This window comes from Sinohyriopsis cumingii, chromosome 3, assembly GCF_028554795.1.
Source record: "Sinohyriopsis cumingii isolate HCF-2022 chromosome 3, ASM2855479v2, whole genome shotgun sequence".
Taxonomy (NCBI): Eukaryota; Metazoa; Mollusca; class Bivalvia; order Unionida; family Unionidae; genus Sinohyriopsis; species Sinohyriopsis cumingii.
In genome coordinates, this window is record NC_142963.1 from 31,478,951 (window position 1) to 31,504,157 (window position 25,207).

The following is a 25,207-nucleotide window of genomic DNA, read 5'->3' on the forward strand; positions in this document are numbered from 1 at the left end:
TATTTGACAATAAACCAGTGATTTTAAAGAGTATTTTACCTCATGTAAGCACCTTTTGATGCCTCTACTCCATTTGCATGGAAGCGCCTTTTGACGCCTGCTGTAAACGTCAGCCATTTTAAGTTGGTTTTTGGAGTGCCACTTTCAAGGAAAAAAACCTATTTGGTACTACATTCATTTCTGCGAATGACAATTATGTCAGATCACGTGGTCACTGTTTATGCTCTGGTCGAAATCTGCTATTTAAAGTAACTGGGTCATACTCTCCACTCTCCAAATGGAGGTTGCAGATTTCATTCAATACTTACAAAGTTTTCATGATTAGAATCACAACTATGAAAGCGTCAATAAATTATGTAAAGGCTCTGATATTGATGTAGGCAGCAATTAGTTTTTATAAATTATCAAATTCAGATGACTTAGTGATGATGATGCAAATAAAAACTTGTAAATTTCGAGTATGTGAAATGGCAGCTACGGTTGGTCATGAGGCTTCACTGACTTGACGGTGAACGAGTTCTCTCAAGATTTTAAAGCACATTAAAAATTCTTCCATGAAAAATTATTACACCGCTATAACAATCTGACTGTACTCTTAAATTTTTCCACACTTAATAGATGTGTACCAAAAATGTGAAATGGTTAAAATTGCTGTTAAACGTACCATACACTACATTGCTTAGCAGTTAACAGGCAGGTCTATGCATATGGTGTCGAATAGGTAACAGGTGTTTTATTTATAGCGTGCTGCACTGGGTAACTTTGCTCTATGAGGTAAAGGGTTAAATAAATACACAGGTGTTTAGATACGGTTGATTAGCTTATATGCAATATACTTTAGTTTTGCAGTTCTTGCTGTTGTCGAAAGTTTATGTTCAGTTTAGCTCAAGAAGTTTACATCTTGATCTTTGGAAAGTAGATCATGGACATTTCAAGGAATTATGTTTTCATTTTATACAAAGAAATTGGAAAACAAAACTTGGACATAGGCTTATTGAGAGACATACCTTTTGGCTTCCCATTAACATGAACTTATCCTATTGTTGCAGCAGAAATGTGATCCTTTGAGATTTGGCCAGTTAAATTTCAAATGACAATGCGATACTTCAAGTAGAGAAAAGAACAAAACACACTGAATTTACCCTGAAATGCAAATTACTTGCATACTCCTTATGCAGTAATGGTGGTACATAACTGTTAACAACTTTGTGCTAACTAGATGTGTTTGGTAAGGAACTGACTAATAATTTAATTGCTTGGGGGGGGGGGGGCACTACGAAGACTGGGATTTTATTGGGGTATACAGAGAAGCTACCAGGACATGCAAATGCAGTAATCGCAAAAAAAATTTATGCATTTGCAAACTTGCAGAGCAGTGATGTGCAAGAACTCCGGCTAATTAGTTTAAGTTACACATGTAAAAGTGTAGTTAACATTAACCCTTAAAGTGCCTCTTATGCCATCTGTCTTTTCTCAGGTTGGCAACTGTTTGCACATCTCTTTGGTTTGACATGAGTGGTTATTAGATTACATTGGATTGGCACATTGGGCCCTTGAACAAGCATTCTTTTGTAGTTTGAACCTTGCATCTTCAGATGACTATTTATTTCAGCAAATAATGGCTGATGATAGCGACAGTGGCAGTGATTTTTAAAGTTATTAACAAGATTGGAATATTGGAAATGTAAAAATGTTAATGAAGATACCAGCGAGTGATTTTGAACCCCATAATGATGTTGAATATGAGTTTGATGTACATACTGGAGGGACAAAAATGTTTTCACGATTAGAGTCACAACTAAGAAAGAGTCAATAACTTAGTTAAAGGCTGATATTGATGTAGGCAGCAATTAGTTTTTATAAATTATCAAATTCAGATGACTTGGTGATGTAGACGCAGACAAAAATAAAAACTTGTAAATTTTGAGTATGAGAAATGGCAGCTACGGTTGGTCATGCAGCCTCACTGACATGATGGTGAACGAGTTCTCTCAAGATTTTAAAGCACATAAAAAATTCTTCCGTGAAAAATAATTACACAGCTATAACAATCGGACTTTACTCTTTAATTTTTCCACAAATAATAGATGTGTGCCAAAAATGTAAAATGGTTAAAATTGCTGTTAAACGTAATATACACTACATTGCTTAACAGTTAACAGGCAGGCCTGTGTGTATGGAGTCGAATAGGTAACAAATGTTCTATTTATAACACGCTGCACTTTGTAGTTATGCTCTATGAGGTAAAGGGTTAAGAAAGTGATATTTTGTCAGAGCATATGTTAGTGAATTATCTTTGTTTGGAGTGAAAGTATCCAAGCGACAGTACCTATGACCTGTGGAAAATTTTACATAACCATAAAGAACAGTTTCCCAACTTGTTCAAGCAGGCTGACGTACTATAGAACAATATTCATACCCAGATAATACACAGATTAAGCCCATAATAATCAACAGATTAATATTTAAATAAACAACTAGAAGGCAAAAATTGTAAAATAATTTTGATCTCAGTAGGGTTCTAACAGTTGAGGATTAAAGAGAGACATATTAAAGTGTTAGGTAAATATTGAACTTTGGCTGTTTACTCCTCCCGTTCCTGTTTTTTCTACTCCCCTAAATTTTGGTTTCAAGGCAGGACAGGGTTTTCATGCCCTCCTGATTTTTAAGTAGGTTCTGGAATCCAACTGGAATTTAACTAAAATATCTTGGAAACTTCCTTTAAAATGACTTTTTGTCATAAAACGTCTGGACATTGATATTGAAAGGGAAGATTTTTCTTAATTCCCTCCATTCTGTTTCCACCCCTACTGTGATGAGTGGAGAAATGAAAAATCTTATGGGCTGTACTGTACTGTAGTCTATACAAGGGCATATAATCATACTTTCAGTCTTTGCAGAGTTGTAAACCCAACTTCATATGCATATTTCACTTGTAGTTCAGATTAAGAATTTTGTATAGTGTTATCTGCAAAGATGTTAGGCTCCATAAGGAAAAAGAGGCTGCTTCAGATGGAATTTACACATACCAAGTGGTTGTTTCAATACAGGATATGATCTGATGCCTGATTTATATTATTTCCTCCTCATTGATGAATAACCACTTTAAGGCTATACCATTCTTGTCTGATATGGCCTGTGTTGGTTTCTGCACTGATTAAGTTTGATTGTGTGAAGTCACAGCTTGTTAATTGATATATGTTTGAGTGAATTGATCTGGGCTAATCAGATCATGAAATTTATCTTACAGCAAGTGCTGGAAAATTCCTCTCCTTAATGTGATCTTGACAAGCCTGTTGTAATCAGTTTAAAAACTTGAAAGACAGCCAATTTTCTGTCAAGTATTTGGCAAATTCTTCATTGCAAGGTGCAATGACACTTCATTGATTTGAATCAATAGACATTTAGATGTTAATCTGGGTAATGTATCTCTGGTATTGATTTGCTTGATCTTGGAGCATTTTCTTACATTTATTTTAAACATTTGTCCTAAACTCGTAGGAGCCCCTAAACTAATATCCTATTTGGATGACTTTTTCTGCCTTTTTTCCACATAAATAGCTTTTAGGTTTCTTTTGTGCTGCATAATTTCTTTTGTAGTATATGTAGTATTGAGAAAGAACCACATTTCTGAATGACCTTCTGATGAATAAAACAAAGTGATAATAATTCTTGCGTATTTTCAGCTGATTTGATATACACTTTTGTGATTTCAGATTTACCCAAATGTGGGAAATAGTGTACTTTGCGAGTATGGTTTTTAGATTTAATGTTCAAAGACCAGAAGAACTAAAGAGATGGCCTGCTGTATGGCTTCCATAATTAATCTGTTTGTTAGTTCATATTTGCTATTGCTGTTCCGAGGATTGCCATGAAATTTTACACTCACAGATGGTTTTAATTAGAAATGATTAAATCTGGCATGATCTTAAAATCTTGTTATCACTACTTCTAAATGGAAAGTCAGATTGACTTTGGGTTATCACCAGACACATCTTGTGGCATCTAGTGGATCTTAAATAAAAGTGATCATGATGCCAGTCCAACATCCAGTATGGTCAGCATTGTGGTCATCTTGACATGTATGTAATGCATCATTGGAAATAGTATCATTACAATCCTAGGTATGTTTGCCAACAAGCTCATTCTTTAAGATAACGTTACTGGGATTTGTTGGACTTTAATGAAATTTTGTAACTTAGACCACAAAAGAGTTATGTTTCCACTTGGTCATGACATCTTTGCAGATGTTGTGTTCCCTGATTGCTCATTTTCCTCACTTTGCCAACATTTGTTCAATTTCAACCAATAGGCAGTGGTATTTTTACTCGTGGGTTGTGGCCCAAAACTAGGTTATCATTCTGTTTTGAGCGGGTTGCTGAAATCAGCTTTAATAATTTGAAATTTCATCCCCAAGTGGGCTTTTCTGGCATTTGATGGGTCACGTTGCTAACACCATAAGCATTATCTGGGTTGTCACCCAGAGAGGTTAAGAACCACTGGTATAGGCTTTATGTAGATGAGAAGACCTTGAATGAGTTTGATTTCCATCATTCCATCAGATCAGTTTACAGGGATTGCCCAGTAATAGCACATCCTGCTGACTTTGGTTTCTGCAGCATAACTTTATGAAGATTTGTTGGATTTCTGCTATATTTTGTTTGATGAGCCCTTGAGTGAGTTCAGTTTCGAGTATTCTGTGGCATTGCTGAGAAGAGTTATGCCCCTCTGAATCCTCTGATTTAGGTTTCTATGGAATTACTTTTTCAAGGATTGTGCATGTAGCTTTATATTATTGAGACCTTGATCAAGTTTGTTTTTCTGCATTCCACAATATCATTTGGAGCCAAGATGCCAACTATTCTGAATTTTGTGGAATTAATATGAATTTTAAATGAGAATTCTGCATTCAAACTGATAGAAGTTTGAAGAATAAAAAATCGTGTGGGATGTAATTTTGAACAAAAGATTTCTACATGGATACAGAGTGGGAGGAAAGTGCTTCATCACCAATCTCAGATTAGTACATAAAATAAAGATACTGCCAGGGTACAAGATTGTTTGAATTGAGCACAGTTATAATGAATTCATGCACCAGTAATGCATGAGAAGTCTTGCAAATTAGTTTAAAGCCATGCATATGAAAATGTACCCAGCATTGTATACAATTTTTATTAAGCAGTTTCTTCTTCTCTAAAGTGTTTGTTGCAATGGTCATTTGTAATAGCGCTTGTCATATGACGTCCTTTTTCATAATTGCACATCTGGATTCTTCGGTTTACATGATTGGTTGTTAAACTAAATTTCATTGGCACATTGGGTTCTGGAACAAGCATTCTGTCATCGTTTCAGTCCTGCATTAAAGATGTATGTTTATAATGCTGGCTACCTAGAAAACCCCAGTTGGTTAATTTCTGATGCGGTTCATCATTAGATGACCATTTCATTTGGCAAATACTGGCTTATGATGGTGATGAAAGCAATTTAGTTTTAATGTTATGAATGGTATCAGATTATTGGATCTGGAAAAAGTGTTAATGGAGATACCACTGAGTGATTTTGAACCTGAAAATGGTGTTTAATGAGCCTGATGTGCATGCTTGATGGACAAAAAAACAGATGCATGTCTATCAACTCCCCCTTTTCAGCAATTATTCAAAATTAAATGTAGAAAAGGCCGAATTAAAATAGACAATTTAAAGGTAGAGTGTAACTTTCATTTTTCTCAAACTATTTAGCTCTGTGGAATCTTTTGTTACAAAATCGTATTACTTTTATATGGGTTATGATAAGTTTAATAAATAAGAATCAAAATACCATTTTGAACAAGGAGACTATGGGCTGGCATTAATAAACTTCAAATTCTAATAGAGCATTATGGAACAAATAGTAAATCTGGCATAGTAGTCAGAAAAGCACCGAGTCAGTAAAGTGAAACATTTTAGTGAAAAATCTTACTTTGGAGCAGAGAGATCCAAGAAACAATACCTATGAGCTGTGATTTTTTTACATAACAACCATGATGAACAGTTTCCCATCTTGATCCAGTTGGCCGAACTAGCTATGTATGTGCCTTTCAGACGCATAGTGTGAAGGGGGGGTTTCTAAGCACAGAATAATATTCATACACATGTAAGGAATAGATTAAGCTCAGAAACAATCAGGCCTCCCCAAAAAATATGTTTCCAGTCGACTTTGGTAAACTTTATGTCTGCACTTATAAAACCAGATCTATTGATCATTTTGGTTGAAAATTATTTTTTATGACTGCATTGATTATTTACAGCACAAGATATAAGAAAACATCTTTTGCTAGTTTTTTTTTTTATTTCTATTATTGCAACAGGTATTTATAAGTTACTTCTTGAAGTTCATAAACTAGTGCATATTTCTGTATACAATTTTTTTTAATTCTTGCTTTTAATTTTTAAAATCTGCCTAATAATTTGTCATTCTCACAGGCAATAATGGTTCATCAGTAACATATTCGAAGAAGATTTTTTCAGGGATATATAGGAAAATTTTGTATCAGCTATTTGATTAAAACAGTGATGTTTCATGAGATTGCCATTTGCTATTTATAGATCAGAGGCCACAATGTAGCTAATCTGGATCCTCTAGGCATCAGTGATACTGATTTAGATTCTGATACTCCCAGAGAACTGATGCTAACAAACTATGGACTAGGTAGGTATTGGAGACCAGGGAAAAAAGAAAATGGTTGCCATGGAAACCTTTGCACAGTTGGAATGTTATTTACAGAAAAATTGAGTAGTGGATCTGGTCACTCTTCTGATTTCTGCACCATTGGTGATATGCATGGAAATGAGTTATTGAACGATAGAAATGGAAGGAATGTATTTTACCCTAAAGTCGTTAGAGCTGGAATAAATATAATGGGTAAAATTATAGCTTTCGGCTTGAATACCTAAAATCAGTGTATTTAGTTTCTAGGGATAAAGCATATAGTGCATCCAATATAGAACCTTTGGACTGACAGGAAAGTTAGGATACTGTACATAGACATGTAAACATAAAGGCATTTTTAAGAAATGTTCTAATACAAAAGTTGCAATTTTTAATGACTTCACAACACAAGTGTCATCACAACTAAAAATAAATCAGAATAATTGGTAATCAATCCTGAACAAATTGTGACATACAATATATACATGCATACAAGTTGGGTCCAACTGCAAACAGCAAAGACAGATCTGCTATCACATAATGTTGTTTGTTCCACAAATTGCATAGATCCAAATCTGTTGGTGCTGAATGGAGTGGCAGATCTGGGTCTGTGCAGTCTGCAGTTGGATCTCACATTCTTGTCAGTATATATGGTAAGTATACAGTAGAAGATTATTACCAATATTTAAATTTGGATCATCACATCAGAGATTGACAGATGACTGTACTGCTCACATACATAAATGTCCAATCCAACTTGTTTTAGAGATAATTTATAGAATTGGAAGGAAGGGGAAAGTGTAGGAAGATAAATGGACAACATTTTTCTCCTAGAGTTGAATGTCTCCTGGACTCTTTTTTTCATATTAGTAAAGGACAGGGTTCAAGATTACATTGCTCAGAAGAGAAATCTCTATGGTTTTGAATTAATCCATATTGGAATTGGGGTCTGTATTGGGCCTGTGGGGGTGGAGATGGACATGTTCCTTGTATGCAGTGGATAAATTGATTTATGTAACTTGATGTATAAGTGACCATATTTTTTACAGGTTGCTTTTGTGTACAAAGCAGGTGACTGCTTTAGCCGTTTTGACATGAACACGTAAATACAGACTTGCATGCATACATGTATAAAACTTTCTTTTGGCTGTCAATCAGTGCTCCTTCCACTTCATGTCATTTTTTTTATATATTTACCATTACATGCAGAAACCATTGAGTAGTCAGAACACTACCATGCATAATTCATCATAGTTACGGTTGTTTGGTTTTTTTTAGCATTTTCTGTTTGTTTTTAAAAACAATATGTTTAATAAAATGCTTGTTTTGTTTTTTAAAAACGTTTAATAAAATAATCTTGTATTTCAGCTGATAGTGGTCAGTTATGTACATAAAGGTGCATTCTTGCAGATAAAATATTTTGATGTTTCTAAAAATACTATGTTTTAAGTGGGCCTTTTATTCTCTACTGGTTTGCTATCTAACTTGGATAGATAATGAAAACTAATTAGGAATGATAAAGGCATCACTGATTTCTAGAAGAAGAAAAACGAGTTGCGCTAAAAAAACCTATACTTTTAATTAGCTTGTTTCAGATTTAACATGACCATAATTTTTCAAAGAGGTATTTTCATAATTAAACAGACAAAATTAGGGTTGTGTTTGAATAGAAGACTGGTTACTAGTATTTATTATTCTTGAATTTTCACTTCCAAATGGTAATCCAATGTGTTCAAATTTGCCTTTATTAATTTCAAAAAAAGTATTATATATTACATCAGAAACTAGAATGAGTGTCAGATTATGCATGCAAATTTGGGAACAAAATGTTTAGTGGTTTATCCATTTTTTATTGCTTGCATGCCCTTTATGCCTTAACAGACCATGTACCATCCTGTAGCCTCTAGAAGAAAGAAGCTGCTGTAACAGTGTAGAGCTGTATCTCATGCTTTGGTTTGAGATGATGATTGCAGTTTGTTAAATTTATATCACCAATCTAATCTCTAATCCCTCAATTTGTTTTATTTAAACTTTGCTTATAGGTTATTGGGCATAGGTTTGCTGATCTTGACCCCCTTGGAATGGACAAATCCTCTGTGGACAAATATGAAACACCTAAAAATCTATTGCTACATTTTGGTAAGACTTGAGTAGTCTCCTGATTTTTGGCTGGAATAATTTGCCTTTGTTTTTTATGCTGTACACAATGTAGTTCAAAACAAGATGATGATGCATTAATGGTGTCATTTGTACAAGTTGGTCAGACTTCACCAGATTCATAGATAATAGATAATTTGTTTTGGTCAGGATTTCTTGTCTACATTGGCAATGACAGATATTTTTCCAAGTCATATTCCGGATCATTTAATGAATCATTTGCAGGGACGGTACATCAGGAAAGCTTAATTCTCCACAGAAATGATGAGTTGTATAAAAAAAATACATTTTAGAGAAACATTGTCAATAAGGGACTTTGATTTGTATTAGTGGCCCCCCTCCCTCTCTCTTTTTTTTCCCTATGATATTTAATACAAGGGGATATATAGTTATCACTTTGTCCATTCATAGATTTTTTTTGCCTGTAAAATCTCATTTCTGGAGCATTGCTCTCTAACCATTCAAGGTATTCTGGTTAGATTAGGTACATGTGTCCAGCAAGTTGCATGGAGGTACCATTTGATACATGTAGTGAGAAATTGTTGCATTCAGCATTTTTTGTGTTGCAAAGGAAACAAAGTGTAGCATAAGCATTACTAAACCATACAGTACTGAATATCAGTAATATGACAGATGAAAGTACTGGAACAGAGTACTGACACTTAGAGGCTCAAAGTTAGTAGAGTGTACGTTTATCTACATATTAATCCCTTTTTTTTTTCTCTCATTTTTTTAAATACCTTATGTTGCCCTTCCAACTGAAAAATGAGTCTCTCAGTTACTCTTACTTTGATTGGCTTGACTTTATTTACTGATTCTCGTCTGTTTTTAAATACGGCAACCTCATATGAAGTGGTTTCTTGCTTTGATGAAAATTTTTAAAAACATTTCTCAGAGAATTAACACATTTCAGGGTCCTTGAAAGCTGCTTATTTGCAGAGAAAAACTATCATTAACACACTTTAGGTGTTACATGTTGGTTCTATGAAACCACATGTCCTGGAATGTTTATTTTATATTATCCGTTTTACAGCATGAAGAATGACCTTGCATGAACCTGAGTGGCATATATATATGTAACCTCTTGCTATAATGGAAATTGATTTTGAAAATTCTCTAGAAGGTCTGGTTTCAAGACCTTTAGGTATCAGGCATGTAAATAGTACTTCTAATTGGAATGGAAATACTTTCTAGAAAGTTATTTTTAGTTCTACTGGTGATATACCAGGCATGTAAATAGTACTTCAAATTAGAATGGAAATACTTTCTAGAAAGTTATTTTTAGTTCTACTGGTGATATACCAGAAGAGTTTATTCAAAGACCTGTTGTCCATTGTCATCAAATATGCTTGGGTAGCACAGGCTTGTATTTGCTAGTCCTCCTAAACTACTTGGAGGATTGGCATGAAACTTTACACACACACATTCATCCCGCTGTCTAGTTGGTCCTAAACATAAAGGGTGCTTGTCAGACATGCATTATGGCCACTGATCATCCACATCATTGCTACTCTTGAATGGATGGTCATATCCACATGGGGTTTTCACTAAAAGACTTACAGTGTTGACTTGGTCCTAAATGAAATTGGTGCCAGTATGTTATCCCATATGGCTCAAGCAGCCAGCTTGAAAATCGTGTCGCTGCTCCTGAACAGAAAGTCACATCAGCATGCTGGATTCATCAGAAGATTTCATATGATGCCTAGTTCCTCAGTCAGGCTGGCATTCATGAAGATCTTATCACTACTCCTGAATGGTAGTCAAATTAACAATGGTTGTACTAATCAAAATGGTTCCAAACTGACATCCATTTTGACCAGTAAGGAAGCCTGCTTGAAAACTTTGTTCTTGTTGTTGTTATTGTAGGGTCTGACACCATTTTTCAGCACAAGATAGGCTGTACATGGCAGCCAGTAAAACTGGTGGAGGAAGAACCCTAAAAAACTATGGGAAGAATCACCAACACATGAGAAGCTACTGGCAAGCTTTCTCATGTACCCACGTTAGCTGAGCCTGAAATTCAGACCCACACAGACAGAGGTGAGATGGCAGTGATCTGGAACAGTGAGCGGTTTAGACCACTCCTCTTCTCGGGGCCCCAAAAATGTGATTGCTATTCACCCTAAATGAAAAGTCATATCAAGGTGCGGCTACCACCAGAAGACTAATTCTGGTATCAAATTGGTTTGGAGCAACCTCGAATATGGTGGCCACAATGAACATGTTTAAACACTTGTCACTAATTCTTTTGAATGGATAGTCAAATGAAAATGGGGTTTTCACCAAAAGTCATCTAATTTTGTTTAGTTTGACCTAAGAGAAAATGCTGTAATTTTAAATTTAAAATGGCTGCCATATGGGATAATTTGAAAATATTTTTGCTGAAGGAGATCAGAGATGGTTTCAACACTTTGCAGTTAAAAAGAATATGTTGTCTCATCTTGAATTCCTAGAAATTCTTTTTGGATTTTATTTAGTCAGTCCCACTGAGGGACTCGTTACATCACTTGTTTTTCTTTGGTACATTGTTATGGATTGCCTGCACCAGGGAAAAGTCATTTACATTCAGGGTAAAGAACAAGACCTTTGTTTTTTTATGCCCTCACAATGAATATCCCATGGGCATATAGCATTTGTCATGTATGCCTGTCCGCAGATAATGCAAAAATTGATGCATACAAGTGTTCCTTCATCAGTACATTACCCAGTGATATTGCATTCGAAATTAAATCCATTAATTTTAGAATGGTGACAAATTGTTGTTATTCCTCTCTGTATATCAGATAGGTGATAACAAGAGTATCTGTGGGAAGAAAACTCTTCCAAGATGCCATTATAATTTATAATCTTCCTTGCCACCACAAGGTCGCTGCTTGTACACAAAATGTACATGTACTTCAGGTTAATATTCCACTGTGATTGTCAACATTTTATGATCATTGCCTCCTGTTTATATCGGATTTCAGATTTATTTCAATCCATTGGCCTGTCAGCCAGTCACTTTGCTATTGATAATTCATACATTGGCAGTATTTTTTATTTTTTGCAAGTAATTTTGCTTATTGTTTGCATTTGGTCAACTCTTTTACCTTGTCAAACAATGTATCATTGATACTCTGGTTTTATTTGTTTCTACTGGTGCTTTTCTGACATTGTTTGTACCTTTTTATCAGGTTGTTCTTCATCAAACATTTCTAATTGTTAATTCAGGTACACACAAAAGACTAAAAGCATACAGAGCAAAAGGTTTATGATCATAGAGGACACATGATTTGTGCCTCACCTGTACTAAAACTGAATGTACTTTTTGCCATGCAGTGCCCATGCAGAATGGTCAGAAGGGGTTTTGAAGAGCAGAGATAAACATGCAGAGGCAGAATTTATGGACATTGATGCCATTAGTTTACACACCAAGATGGCATCAGTAACCAACTTAGTGGACCGCTCAGGTGGCCTAGTGGTTAGAGCAACTGCCTTGGATGCGGGAGGTTGAGAGTTCGAACCCCGGCTGAGTCATACCAAAGACTCACAAAAATGGTACAAACAGCTGCCTCACTAGGCTCTCAGCATTAAGAGGTCAATGTTATGACTGGTTGGCCTGGTATCAGGATAATGTGACTGGGTGGGACATCATGCTACATGTCTGTGGCAGGATGCCCCAGTGTTAGACATCACTATAAACTGTCACACTGCAGACATCGTAGCGATATGACTGAAAAATTGTTATGCTATGTTAAAAATGTAAATCACACACACACACTCACCAACTTAGTGTGGATGCCATAGTGGTCCCTCCTCACATAGTGACTGACTTCAGGACAACTCAAGATGGAAAAGCAGTTTACCATGGATATACCAGTATTAAGCTCCCCCCCCCGCTCCAACATACTGCTTGAGTCACAGGTGCAATGCTGATTCAGGAAAATACATTGACATCACATTGCAGATGCTAGCTTCAGGGGACATGATCTGCTGACTGTATTTCGGTCTCGCTACTGTCGATCTCTACATGATGGGAGAGTTTGTTCCCATATTTTGGTGTTGGTCCCTCCACCTTCTTGGGCATGGCCAATGTGCTGGCAAGTCCATATACATGGGTTTTTGAGCTGTCATCACCAGTATTTATCTTCAGCTATCATCTTTGCAGTATTCCTGTGTCTATGCTGCTGTTCCAGCTAGGCTGACTGGCCATTGTACACTGTTAGTGATCAGATGTCAGTTTTGTTGACATGTCTAGCTGACCTATCATTTAGGACATGTTATGCAGACCCATTTAACCAATCTTTCATCATTTCTGGTTAGCTGGCAAGACGAACCATGTTGATCACCTGGCCTCCAGTTCATTCAGTGGGTTTGATGTTCATAGTATACCCTGTTTTGAGATACCATAATACAATGTTGGATGACACTGCTTTTTCTTTATCCTTCTTTTTTATGCTATATGTGTACATAGGTCTTCAGGAAGAGGGCAGACCCCCACCCCCCAACTTTGTGATGGATCATGAGTGGAAGAAACCTTGGCTAACTTCAGCACCTCAAGTTTACAATGGAGAATATGATGTTTAGTTTTAAAGCTTCTATAGAAGAAATTTACCATATTCTGTTACTACAGATTGTCCATCACCACCTATTGGTGTATTAGGCCATGTGGTAAAGGCATTGGTCGATGCAGAGGATGAAGAAAATGCACCTTCTGTCTTACTCAAACAATCAGTGTATATTAACGAAATTTCTGATCATCTGTCAGATAAAATTGTCATCTTAGAAAACCATCTTTTTGTTACTGTAGATATTAAAGATCTTTAGACACCAACCATGTAGAGGCTGAGTGTAGAAAGAGATGTCATAGCAGTAAACATGACCATCCATATTTTGTATGAAATTTTACTTTTTTATAATTGGTTTCCAGACAGTTTTCAATGGCAGAGAAATCAGGTAATTAATATGTCTGGGAATTTTTAGGGTACCCCAGTCTGAAGCAGATTACAACTTGGTGGATGTATCCAGGTCCATTACTAATAAAAATACTTTTAAAAAAAGCCTTCTGGTTTGGAAATGGTTGCCATGTTTTGATTGTAACCTGTTTTTATGGTTTAAAGTTATATAATGAATCTAGTGAAGCAATACAAGAAAATTGGTACTATTTTTATTAATTTACAATATTTCATTGGCATTGTAATCATCTGACATAAAAATTTACAAAAGGGGTTATTTTGAACTGTGTACACCTACTTCCCTATTCTGGCTAGAGAGAGATAATTTCGCCAAAATAGTGTGGTCCATTTGGACCCTGACTTAAGGTCATATGTTTAAATGTGCTTGCATGCATTGCCAAGGTGGATGAAATGAGAGAAAAGTTCTGGCAAGCAGAATTTGCTAGGATTTGATTGCTATATTTCAAAATACAAATTTGGGGCATGCTACACAGCCCCAATTAATATAACAAAATCATCCATGTACTTTTTGATGCAAAATCCTTCATTCTGAATGCCTTTGACATTGACTGCATTAAATGTACAGCCCATAATCACATTACTTGGAAAGAAGATGCTAGAGCAACATCTAAACATAAGTGAACTTTTCAGGGCTTTTTGTCCAAATTTATAACAACCATGCCTACAAGTCTTTGTTCATACCAATAAATGCAGTTTAGCAGAGTGAAGTTAACATATTTATTCTGTAATTTAAGGTGAGTTATATTCTAATTTATATGAATTTTAAGAGTTGTACCTGTTTCTAGTGATGGTTCATGGTCATATGTCTTATTCAGATGTTATGGGAGAGTCTATAAAAAAAGGCCTTTTTATATTAAAAAAAATACATGTTTTCTGAACTGAAACGTATTTAATTTGTTTGGTAAGGGTCACAAGTGATCCTTGAAAAAAATGTCAACTTCATCCAGATAAAGACCTGGAAATTTTTGTTTTAAACATTGTGGGAACCCTGTCAGTTGTATATAATTGGCAACATGCCACTCAGCTTTGCAAACAACCAAAGAATGGAGAGGAATTCCAGGTTCTCCTTCCCCAAGCCTACTCTTCAGTACCAATGACTTTCTGCACTGGCCACCTGCTAATGATCTGCCTGTATTGGCCAGGCTCTTTCTTTTTTGTCAAACTTGTATCAACCATGTATTTGTAGAAAATAAATGCCTGATCTTGGTTATTTCATTGGGACATATTTCATTCATCCAGCCCCCACCCTTTTCGTCCTTATCTTTTATAATATGAGATTTTACAGAAGAACTTTCTGCACTGGTGTTTGAGGCACAAGATCACAGTCCAGGTCAGACATCCCTGGCAGGCTTAATAGCCTGGCTGCTTCGTTGTCAGGGAGGGGTCAGATTCTTCATACCAAGTAGTCCCGTCAGTATTTTGATGGATTAGCACACCTGAGTTCATCCAGTGATGGATCTCTTTAAACGAAGTGGAACTACAAGCTGCTGTATTCACCAAAAGGCTGGACAGTGGATGCTCTGGCAGTCCTTGTGGTGGGTTTAGGGGTTACACCATCACGCTAACTGTTCAGATCCGAGAATAATCATATCTGGATGCAACATTTCAGTGAAGAACATCAATGAGGCTATGGATTGTTATTCACTGACTACCATTTCAAGCTTCAGTTGTTGTGATCTAGCACTGCAGAATCTGACGTGATTGCTGGTTGCTGCCTGGGCAGTTACCAGACTCTGTTAATGACAGAATTTCTAGATTTTGCTGGATTTGTCCATTTTCAGGTGGTAAGGAAATTCCACTTGTATTCTTGTTACCTTTGTGGAGGTATCACAGTTTATGTGAGCCTTGGTTGTGCTACCCCGAGCGAGGGAAAAGGTTTTATCCTTCATGTAGGGATCCAGTTCGGAGCAGGGAAACTGATAGGTTGGATGCTCATTCATTTCCTCCTCCTGTTACCTTTTCTCCTAAAGCTCATGTGACTGGGTAAATATTCTCAGAAAAACTGTAATTTTACTAAACAAAAATCCTATCAGTATGTATACATGTGAAGTGTACAATATACACTTATCGAAACACTTGTATTTGCAAATTCTTTTACATTTATCAATCAAGTGTGTTTAACTTTGGCAGACATAACAATCATTTGGACATGTGCATATAGTTCTTTTGTCATGTACAGATTACTTTTTCTAGAATTATACCCCATTTGATGTTGCAAGAATATACTATACATGGTAAATCTCCATGCAAGAAGTTCCACAGTATTTGCTGATTTCAGTGAAACTTGGCAGACATTATGTCAGGTGAACATGTGTCAGTTTTAATCCTTTGTGTATGTTTTCTTTGCACGTTAATGTATATATATGTGTGTGTGTGTGTGATTTAATTGGGGTTTTTTGGTGTTTTTTTAAAAATTCCATTACATGCTATGGTAATGTAAGTTTATTTACTGGATTTGACATTCTTCCAGAAAATCAGGTCAGCTCTATTTGACCTTACTGTTTTTCATAAACAACTAATAATAAAAACTTTGTATCTAATGCTGACCTAGTTCTTGACCTTGATTTGGAGTCAGTAAGAGTTGAAGTAAACAACTTAAAAAAAAAAAAATTAAAATTCTTTCTCAGAGTAAGATTCATAAAGTGAAATTGAGGCCATACTGGGAGTACATGATGTAGGGCATGTAGAAAGCATCTATGTTGTTCTAGACAGGTGATCATGTGACCCTCATACGGGAATCTGTTTTGCGTCTTAAATTAGTGCAAAACTGTTTTCTATAGAGAATTTGGGCAGTCTGGCTTTAAACCATATATAAGACATGCATATAATATGCCACTTATTATGCTTGCACTATTCATTCAGACCAAGTAGGCAAGGGCATCCATGACCTATGAACACATTTCTATTTTTTGCTGTTGGGGTGGGGTTGTTAGATATACAATTAAAAATTCAGAAAAGTTCTATGGGCTGAACTATTTAGAGAGACATTGGGGGGGTGTCTTTAGAAGATTTTTTTTCCATTGCAGGTATCGCTAACAAATAATTAGTTGGGATATGAAAAATGTACAAGACACTGTAAGGGGTTTCTAAGTGATCATCTTGTTTTGAACAAATCATTTTGCATCATGTTCTAATCATTTCTATCCTAATGGAAACTAGCTTTCTGTAGAATGTAACTGGTTTCTGGTTTGGGTTACGGCTACCTACTCATTTCGTGACACTTGTTTTATTAATCATGGGTTAGGTTCAGTCTTTGTAGTTTCAGGCTTTTAATCAGTTAGCACAGCTATCAGATGTTTCATGTGGTAGACATTTGTACAAGGGTATATTTGTTGTCATTACTTAATCAGTTACGGAATGGATTGTTAGTAGATTGTAGACCTTTATTAAACATTAGAAAGAATGTTTAGTTGAAAGTAGAGTACACACTGTTGGATAGTAGACTGAATATTGTTAGCAGTTAATGGACTGAATACTGCTTGATATTAGTAGACTGAATACTGTTAGCAGTTAGTAGACTGAATACTGTTAGCAGTTAGTTGACTGAATACTATTAGTAGAAAGTAGACTAAATACTATTAGTAGACTGAATACTATTAGCAGTTAATTGACTGAATAGTTTTAGCAGTTAGTAGACTGAATACTGCTTGATAGTAGATTGAATACTGTTTGCAAATAGTAGACTGAATACTGTATGTCACAAACAGAAACTTTAGCAAAGTTTATCATGTAAACTAAATTGAGTATTTTGTTGACCTCAGTAACCTTACATGTAGACATTACAGTGTATGTATTCTCCAAGTGCCATGGAAAACCAACCAGGCAATTAGTAAAAGTCACAAAATTGTATGTAATGCATACATGTTTGGCAAACAATTATGATTTAGTATCAGTAAATAAGTTACCTGTCACTATTGTGTAGCTTACCATATCTTTGATGAAATTACCCTTGTCCATTTAAAAAAATATTCATCCTTCCATAGAGGAATGTTCCATAATATTGTAGGAAGGACTTGACTAGAAGAAGACAGAGCCAGTCTGCTCCCACATCACAGACCCATGTGCAATGGTTGTCTTTTGGTGTTGTTTTTTTTAGGGACAATACCATTTACGTATTTGCAATTCAATGCTCTGAAGAATTTTGTTTTGCTATTGCTCTTGTACCAGAATGGCTATCTAATATGATTTTCCATAAATCTAAAGTGTATATACCCTCAGTCCATTGATATTCACTTGTTGTATTTGCTTTCAAGAGTTTATAAGTATTTGTTGCTAGGATTTTGATCATTGCCATTTTAACGTTACTCCTCCTATGGAGATTGGGTAGTCTGTATTGTTTCACATAATTACCAGTATATTGTTGTTATTCCAGAGTTTTGGGTATTTTTTTGTCTCCCCATCATTGCCAGAATGGATTGTGGCTTCCACTCATTCTATTTTATTTAGTGAACGTTGGGTTTGATGATTTATTTATTAATGCTTTTATACTGAGTTTTAGGAGTTGCACACTGGCATTTATCCAATTTGTGGTTCAGGTGGCTACACACTATTATCATTCAGTTATAGTGAGTTGGGATTGCACCTAGATCATTTTATTGATTATTAGATTACAATTTGCAGGTTTCATGATTATTACTGATGTTAGTTCAGTGTTCTCCTAGTTTAGAATTTTCGTGAATATTTTGGAATATTTACCTGTGGGAGGATGAATGAGGGTAAGGGTAATTCCATCAAGGAAAGGTAAGCTATGCAATATCAACAGGTAAATATTATATCAATAACACCCCCTACCCCCCGAAAAAGGGATATGTTATAGTAATGTTTACTAAAGGGAATTAAATCAGTTGATATTTTTGGAAAACTTTTTCAGTATCATCAAGCAGTACCACAAGGTTTTTTTCTCTCCATCTAATGTCCACTTTTGTTTAAAAAAAGCTCCACATTAGATCTATGAAGGCAATTTTAAAAAATTGATTAGAGAACCATGTAGCTAAGAATTTTAAATTATTACTGCAGTTTTCAATGTTCTTTTAGATCTTGTTATTTAATATTACTGTAGTATGACTTGTGATGTTCTATGTAACATTTCAGATTAAAAGTTCTTTACAGTCAAAATTTTATTACAAGCGGATTAATTGGTATAAAAATAATCATCTCAGAGAATAGTAAAATACTCAAAAGACACTAGACTTGACTGAAACTATAGAATCTCACAACATTTGCTAATAATTACATTTTAAGCAATGCCTTCGGTCAGTTTTAGTTACAGGGTAAAGGAAGTTTTAGTTACGGGGTAAAGGAAGTTTTAGTTACAGGGTCAAGGAAGTTTTAGTTACGGGGTAAAGGAAGTTTTAGTTACAGGGTAAAGGAAGTTTTAGTTACGGGGTAAAGGAAGTTTTAGTTACAGGGTAAAGGAAGTTTTAGTTACGGGGTAAAGGAAGTTTTAGTTACGGGGTAAAGGAAGTTTTAGTTACAGGGTAAAGGAAGTTTTAGTTACGGGGTAAAGGAAGTTTTAGTTACAGGGTAAAGGAGAGTATAAGGATTAAAAACAAAAACTTCAAACTGTGTCGAAGTCAAAAGATGTTAACCAGAATAGTCACTAATAGTAGTATATTTTATTTTATGGTTACATAATGTATGTTTTGCTAAAAGTAATTAACTGTTTTCCATGGAACAGATGGTAGGGTATCGTGGCATAAACATAAGTTGTGGTAATCCATATACTGGAATAAACAGTCTTACACATCCAGTTAACAAGGGGTGAACTATTGGTAGTTAGCGAAGATATATATATTCTGTTTTTCTAATATAAATTACTCATTGAAAACATTGCTAGTCCTTGACAACTCTTTGGAGAGTCAGCTTTTCAAACCATGTTGAAATATATATCACAAAGACAGTGTGTGTGTGTGATAGCTTAAAATACTGCCTATTAGTTAACAAGTAATTATTTTAACATCTTGTATATATCTTTGCATTAACCCTTTACCTCATGCAAGCGTCTTTGGATGCCTCTACACCATTCGCATGGAAGCGCCTTTTGATGCCTCTACTCCAGTTGCATGGAACCGCCTTTTGACGTCGCTGTAAACATCAGCCATTTTAAGCCGGTTTTTGTAGTGCCACCTTTGGGGAAAAACGCCTATTAGATACTACATTCATTTCTGCGAATGACAATTATATCAGATCACGTGGTCACTGTTTATGCACTGGTTGATATCTGATATTTAAAGTAACTGGGTAGTAATCTCCACTCTCCAAAATTGAGGTTGCGGATTTCATTCAGTACTTACGAAGTTTTCACGATTAGAATCACAACTATGAAAGATTCAATAACTTAGGTAAAGGCTCTGATATTGATGTAGGCAGCAATTAGTTTTTATAAATTATCAAATTCAGATGGCTTAGTGATGTAGATGCAGATGAAAAACTTGTAAATTTCGAGTATGAGAAATGGCGGCTACGGTTGGTCACGTGGCCTCACTGACATGATGGTGAACGAGTTCTCTCAAGATTTTAAAGCACATAAAAAATTCTTCTGTGAAAAATTATTACACAACTATAACCATCGGACTTTACTCTTAAATTTTTCCACATCTAATAGATGTGTATCAAAAATGTAAAATGGTTAAAATTGCTGTTAAACGTAACATACACTACATTGCTTAACAGTTCACAGGCAGGCCTATGCGTATGGGGTCGAATAGGTAACAGGTGTTCTATTTATAACACGCTGCACTTTGTAACTATGCTCTATGAGGTAAAGGGTTAAACAGTCCACATTATCTGTCCATATGGAACATAGTTTCATTTAGTGCATAGATTATATTCTGTAGAATGTTAAAATATAACATTGTGTAGCTTATTAAACTAGTTTTTATACACTCTGTAGAATTGTAGACTTCATTTATAATCTTTACTCTTCAGAATTGAGCTGGACTATAACACAGTTACCCATCCAAACTAAACTAACCTAACCTCATCTGCAGAAATAACTCAAACTAGCTGATTGACAAATGAAAACTTTTAGTTCTAATTAAAGTTCGGGGCCCCGAGTGGCCGAGTGGTCTAAAGCGCTCTCCATTATGGATCACTACCATCTCACCTCTGTCTGCGTGGGTTCGAGTTTCGGATTTAGCCAATGTGGGTATGTGAGAAAGCTTGCCAGTAGCTTCTCGTGGGTCGGTTGTTCTTTCCGGGTTTTTCCCGGGTTCTTCGTGTACTGAAAAATTGTGTTAAATCCTACAACAACAACAACAACAACTAATTAAAGTTCCCCATTGGTCAACTTAACTTAAATCAGGATGTGTTACTCTATTGTATAACTAAGAGTTTCATGTGTGTCCTCAAAAAGCATTATTCGTATAGATAGCATGACAACCTGGTGACTTCGCTTTGTGTGGTCATCTCTGTCCTGGCTTCTGACCACTTCTTCACTTGAAATACCCAGTTTCCTGCCTGGTAGATTCCATCAGTTACGATAGAGCTACAGGCTCATTAACTAATGTGGCACATATGTGACACTATGTCATCTAACACAACTAATATATAGTATAACAGATAATTAATTATACCTGCTTGCACACATATGGTATATATACAGATCTAAGTGCTTTGTAAGTCACAGCCAGTAGCTAACACCAGTATTTAATACATTACAATTATTGCCAATTCAAAACCTGTATAAAGCAGTGTTTGATAATTTATATTTTCAGAATTATTTAGTAGCTACAACTTTCCTCAGTCATCTCTGGTGATAGCATCACAATTTTGGGTCTGTAAAATTAACAAGCTATAAGGTTTGTAGGTAGTTGACACAGGCATATGTTCTTAAAGTACAATATAAGCCTGATTGTGAAATGGTCAACTGCAGAGGTGATGAAAGCCAAGTATATGATATCAGGTCAACTGGGGCTTCATGGTTTTTGTTTTTATTCGATTTGAAACAATTCATACTGTCTCTGTCGATTGCAATCTTGCTGTTACCTTTTCAGTCCTATGTGAAAATGGCGCATTGGTCTTAAACCCATTATTCAGATGTGTTGCATGTTGTACTGTGCAAGTTTCATCATCCTTGTACAGGTTGACTTACTGCAAACAGGATACAAGCAATGTATGCTTCTATTAACTTGTAGTAATTTTTTGTCTTGCTTTTGATGTGCATGTTTCTTTACAGGGTGATTCTTAATTTTAGTTGACCTTATTGTATTAAAGTAAAAGATGATACCACCCTGTCAGCATCATGTCCAACATGTTGGTTGTATTGCATGTAGAATTGAACCTATTTTGAGCCTGAATTTGTAAGAAATTAGATTATCCAGTTATAGACTTTATAATTTGGTGTTGTGTTTTCAAGTTCATTGTTTTGCAAATGGTGTAGAAGGTACTATTAAAGGCCATTGATAGTGGTAAAAACTACCAATACCAGTTTGAATGAAGACTGGTACTTAAAATGGGGGTAGTAAAAGAGTAATTTAATTGCCGGAACCTAGACAACTATGCCTAGAACCTTGTAGTATAGCATTTGTCAAGTAAGCAGTATCCTAATTGACTGCTGCTAGTGGGTTTGGGAATTGTAGTATTGTAGCCATGTACATTGGCAACACTGTTGTACTGTGCTTATGAATTTGAGCTGGGTGCAGAAGATAACGACATGGCTTCATTAGTAGAGATACAATCTCACATTTTATGAAAATTTAATATATGGTAAAGTAATAAGTTAAAATTTGTACAAGTTATGTTTTTAAAACAACCGATATATAGATAACTTCCTTGAGTTGCACTAAGTCACATGTAGCATTTACTTGAATTTTAAGGTGTGTTCATTTTCAATTTACTCTTTGAGAATCAGAGGGTCTAGTTCATGCATGAATGTATCTTGAGGAGATCCTTGTAAGAATTCTTGAGCATTGTTTCATTAGCAAGAATAAAATAGGATCTTATGCATTGCATTAGTATTTTCATGTCAACCTCTTCCCGTTTTGCATCTGGTTGGATTTCATATGAAATATTCCCCACTTGATTCTTTGTTTCAGGAATAAAAAAAATATTTCAGAATATGGGCAGTCACATTTCTTGGAAAATTAGTTTATAACAAAATTCAGATCACTTGAAATTTGAAAGAACTGTCTACACCTGTGGTTTGCCTCCTTTAGAATTGTACTGAGGCATAATTGCATTTGCTTGAGAATTACCTTAAGTACTCAATAGTCCAACTGCAAATTGCACAGATCCAGCTCTGCCATTGCATAATGCTATCAGATCTGGATTTGTGTGTTTGTTTTTTTCACAAGTAATCAGTAGAACAAACAACATAGACCCTGATATGTTAGCACATTATACTATGGCATATCAGGATCTTTGTTTGCAGTTTGACTCGACTTATAAGCAAGTGCATATGGTTATGTCAAGCAGTAGGTTAGTGTGTTTTGTGAGACAGTAGTCAAATATATAAGTGTAAGCAGTGGCTGAATAGATCATTTACCAAATGACAGGTAAATATGAAGAAAAGAACTCAAATAGGGACTGAGAAAAGTTGTAGTTTTTATTTGCAGATTTGAAAATTAAATCTAATGAGTCAAGCATGTATGTGTACATTGATTCTTGATATGTCATTGGTAAGGTGTAAATGTTGTGGCTGGGTTAGACTTGCTGCAGAAAATAAGTTTGAATTTATTAAATTTGGTACCACAGGCAGTGAAGAGAAGCTGTACTGTGGTACAATTATTGTATGCTCTACAGACCTTTTCATGTCATAAACTTGAGTTTGCCAATGAAAAAGCAGAACTACTAGCGTTATTTTCAAGGAATCATTCATGCTGACAAAGCCAAATGAACCCACAAAAAACCACCAGTATCTTCATGCAGAGAAGTTAGAGTGGGCTTCTTTTAAAAAAATAAGAAAATACACTGTCCTGCATATTTTGTTTTACTTAATGAATAAACTTCATTTTTTACCTGCTCTGTTGAGGAAAGACTCAAACATCTGATACTCATTTAGTTCCATTGAACTATTTTAGACATTTTGGAATACATGTACTGTAAGTGTATTTTATAGAATAAGTTTGGGTTAGAAAATTATTTATTAAATTTATCTATCAAGAATTGTATTTGTATCTGTCAACAATGGCTGTTTTAAACATCTACTATATAACCACTGAACAAATTTTGACACAGCATCCTGGCATGAAGGGCTTTCAGATTTTTATCAAAATGATGCTGTTCTGCCATCAAGATACAGCAGCTATTACTAAAAATACCAGAAGTCTTTTAAATGATTCCCTTGATACAGAATTTAATCTGATCAAAGTTAAGAAAAAGCATCCTGGCATGATAACCTTTCAAGTTTTGAACAGAAAATGCCATTCAGCCTTCAAATACGGCCAGTGTTGTTTAAAGTTGAAAATCCACTGTTACTGAAAATAATATAACCTTTAAATGGCTTCTTCAAAACAGCTGAGCAAAATTTGATCAAATTTTAGAGAAATCATGTGGCAGGATGACCTTTTCAAATTTGTACACATCATGCAAAGCTGCCGTCAAATAAAGCCAGTGATGCTAAAAGTAGAAAAGCCACTGTTATCTACAAAAGCTAAAGATAAATTATTTAATAACTTCTCCAGAGCCTGATAATAGAACTTTACCAAGCTTTTCAGAAAGCATCCTGGCAATATGACTTCAGATTTGCACAGGTGATGCTGGTCCACAATCAAACATGTCCAGTGTTATTAAAAGTTTAAAAAACTTTATATGATTTCTTCTTAAAAAGTGCTGAACAGAATTTTACCAATTTTGACAGAAAAATCCTGGCATAGAGGCCTTTACAATTTGTAAAACTGATCTTGATCAGTCATTAAATATGGTTGCCATTACTAAAAATAGAAAGCCTTAAAATGACTTCTTCTTAACCAAAGAACAGATTTGATCATATTTGAAAGAAAGCATAATTTGATCAAATTTGAATGAAAGTATCATGGAAATAAGTCTTTTTAATGGAATATACTGATCTGTTGTCAAATTTTATGCTTCTGATTTCCAGCTGAATGTTTTCTGCAATTAAGAGAAATTTGTGTTTTATTATATCCATTGCTGTAACTTGAATATAACTATATGTGATATAAAACTTAAGAAATTATAACATTTTCAGACATTTTTTTACAGGATTGATCTGTAATGTCTGGTGATAATCATAGAATGGTAATTCTTGGCAGTCTTTTATAGACAATGTTTATTTTCATAGGGGGTTTTATTGTTCAGTTACTGGGAACTTTCAGATCTAATTACCTTTCCTGTGTTATCATACTGATCTTATTTAATGTGTTATTTATGTAGTTGTATATAATATATCTTAGGCATGAAAATTTCAAGATCAGTCTGGAAGTTTCTTTTCATCAGTTTGGTTAATACAA

The 25,207-nt window shown here is 35.1% G+C and overlaps 1 protein-coding gene across 2 annotated transcripts in view; it reads left to right on the top strand.

Moving 5' to 3' along the window:
• The window catches only part of LOC149802633 (2-oxoglutarate dehydrogenase complex component E1-like), a 120,719-nt gene that overhangs the window by 32,015 nt on the left and 63,497 nt on the right, over positions 1-25,207 (top strand). Inside the window, exon 4 of one of the 2 annotated variants that reach the window (XM_089951956.1) lies at positions 6,585-6,687. In XM_089951956.1, coding sequence (XP_089808082.1) covers positions 6,585-6,687 — 103 coding nt within the window. Of the gene's footprint in view, positions 1-6,584; positions 6,688-8,729; positions 8,827-25,207 lie in introns of both variants that reach the window. The other variant, XM_089951957.1, reaches the window with a different exon arrangement.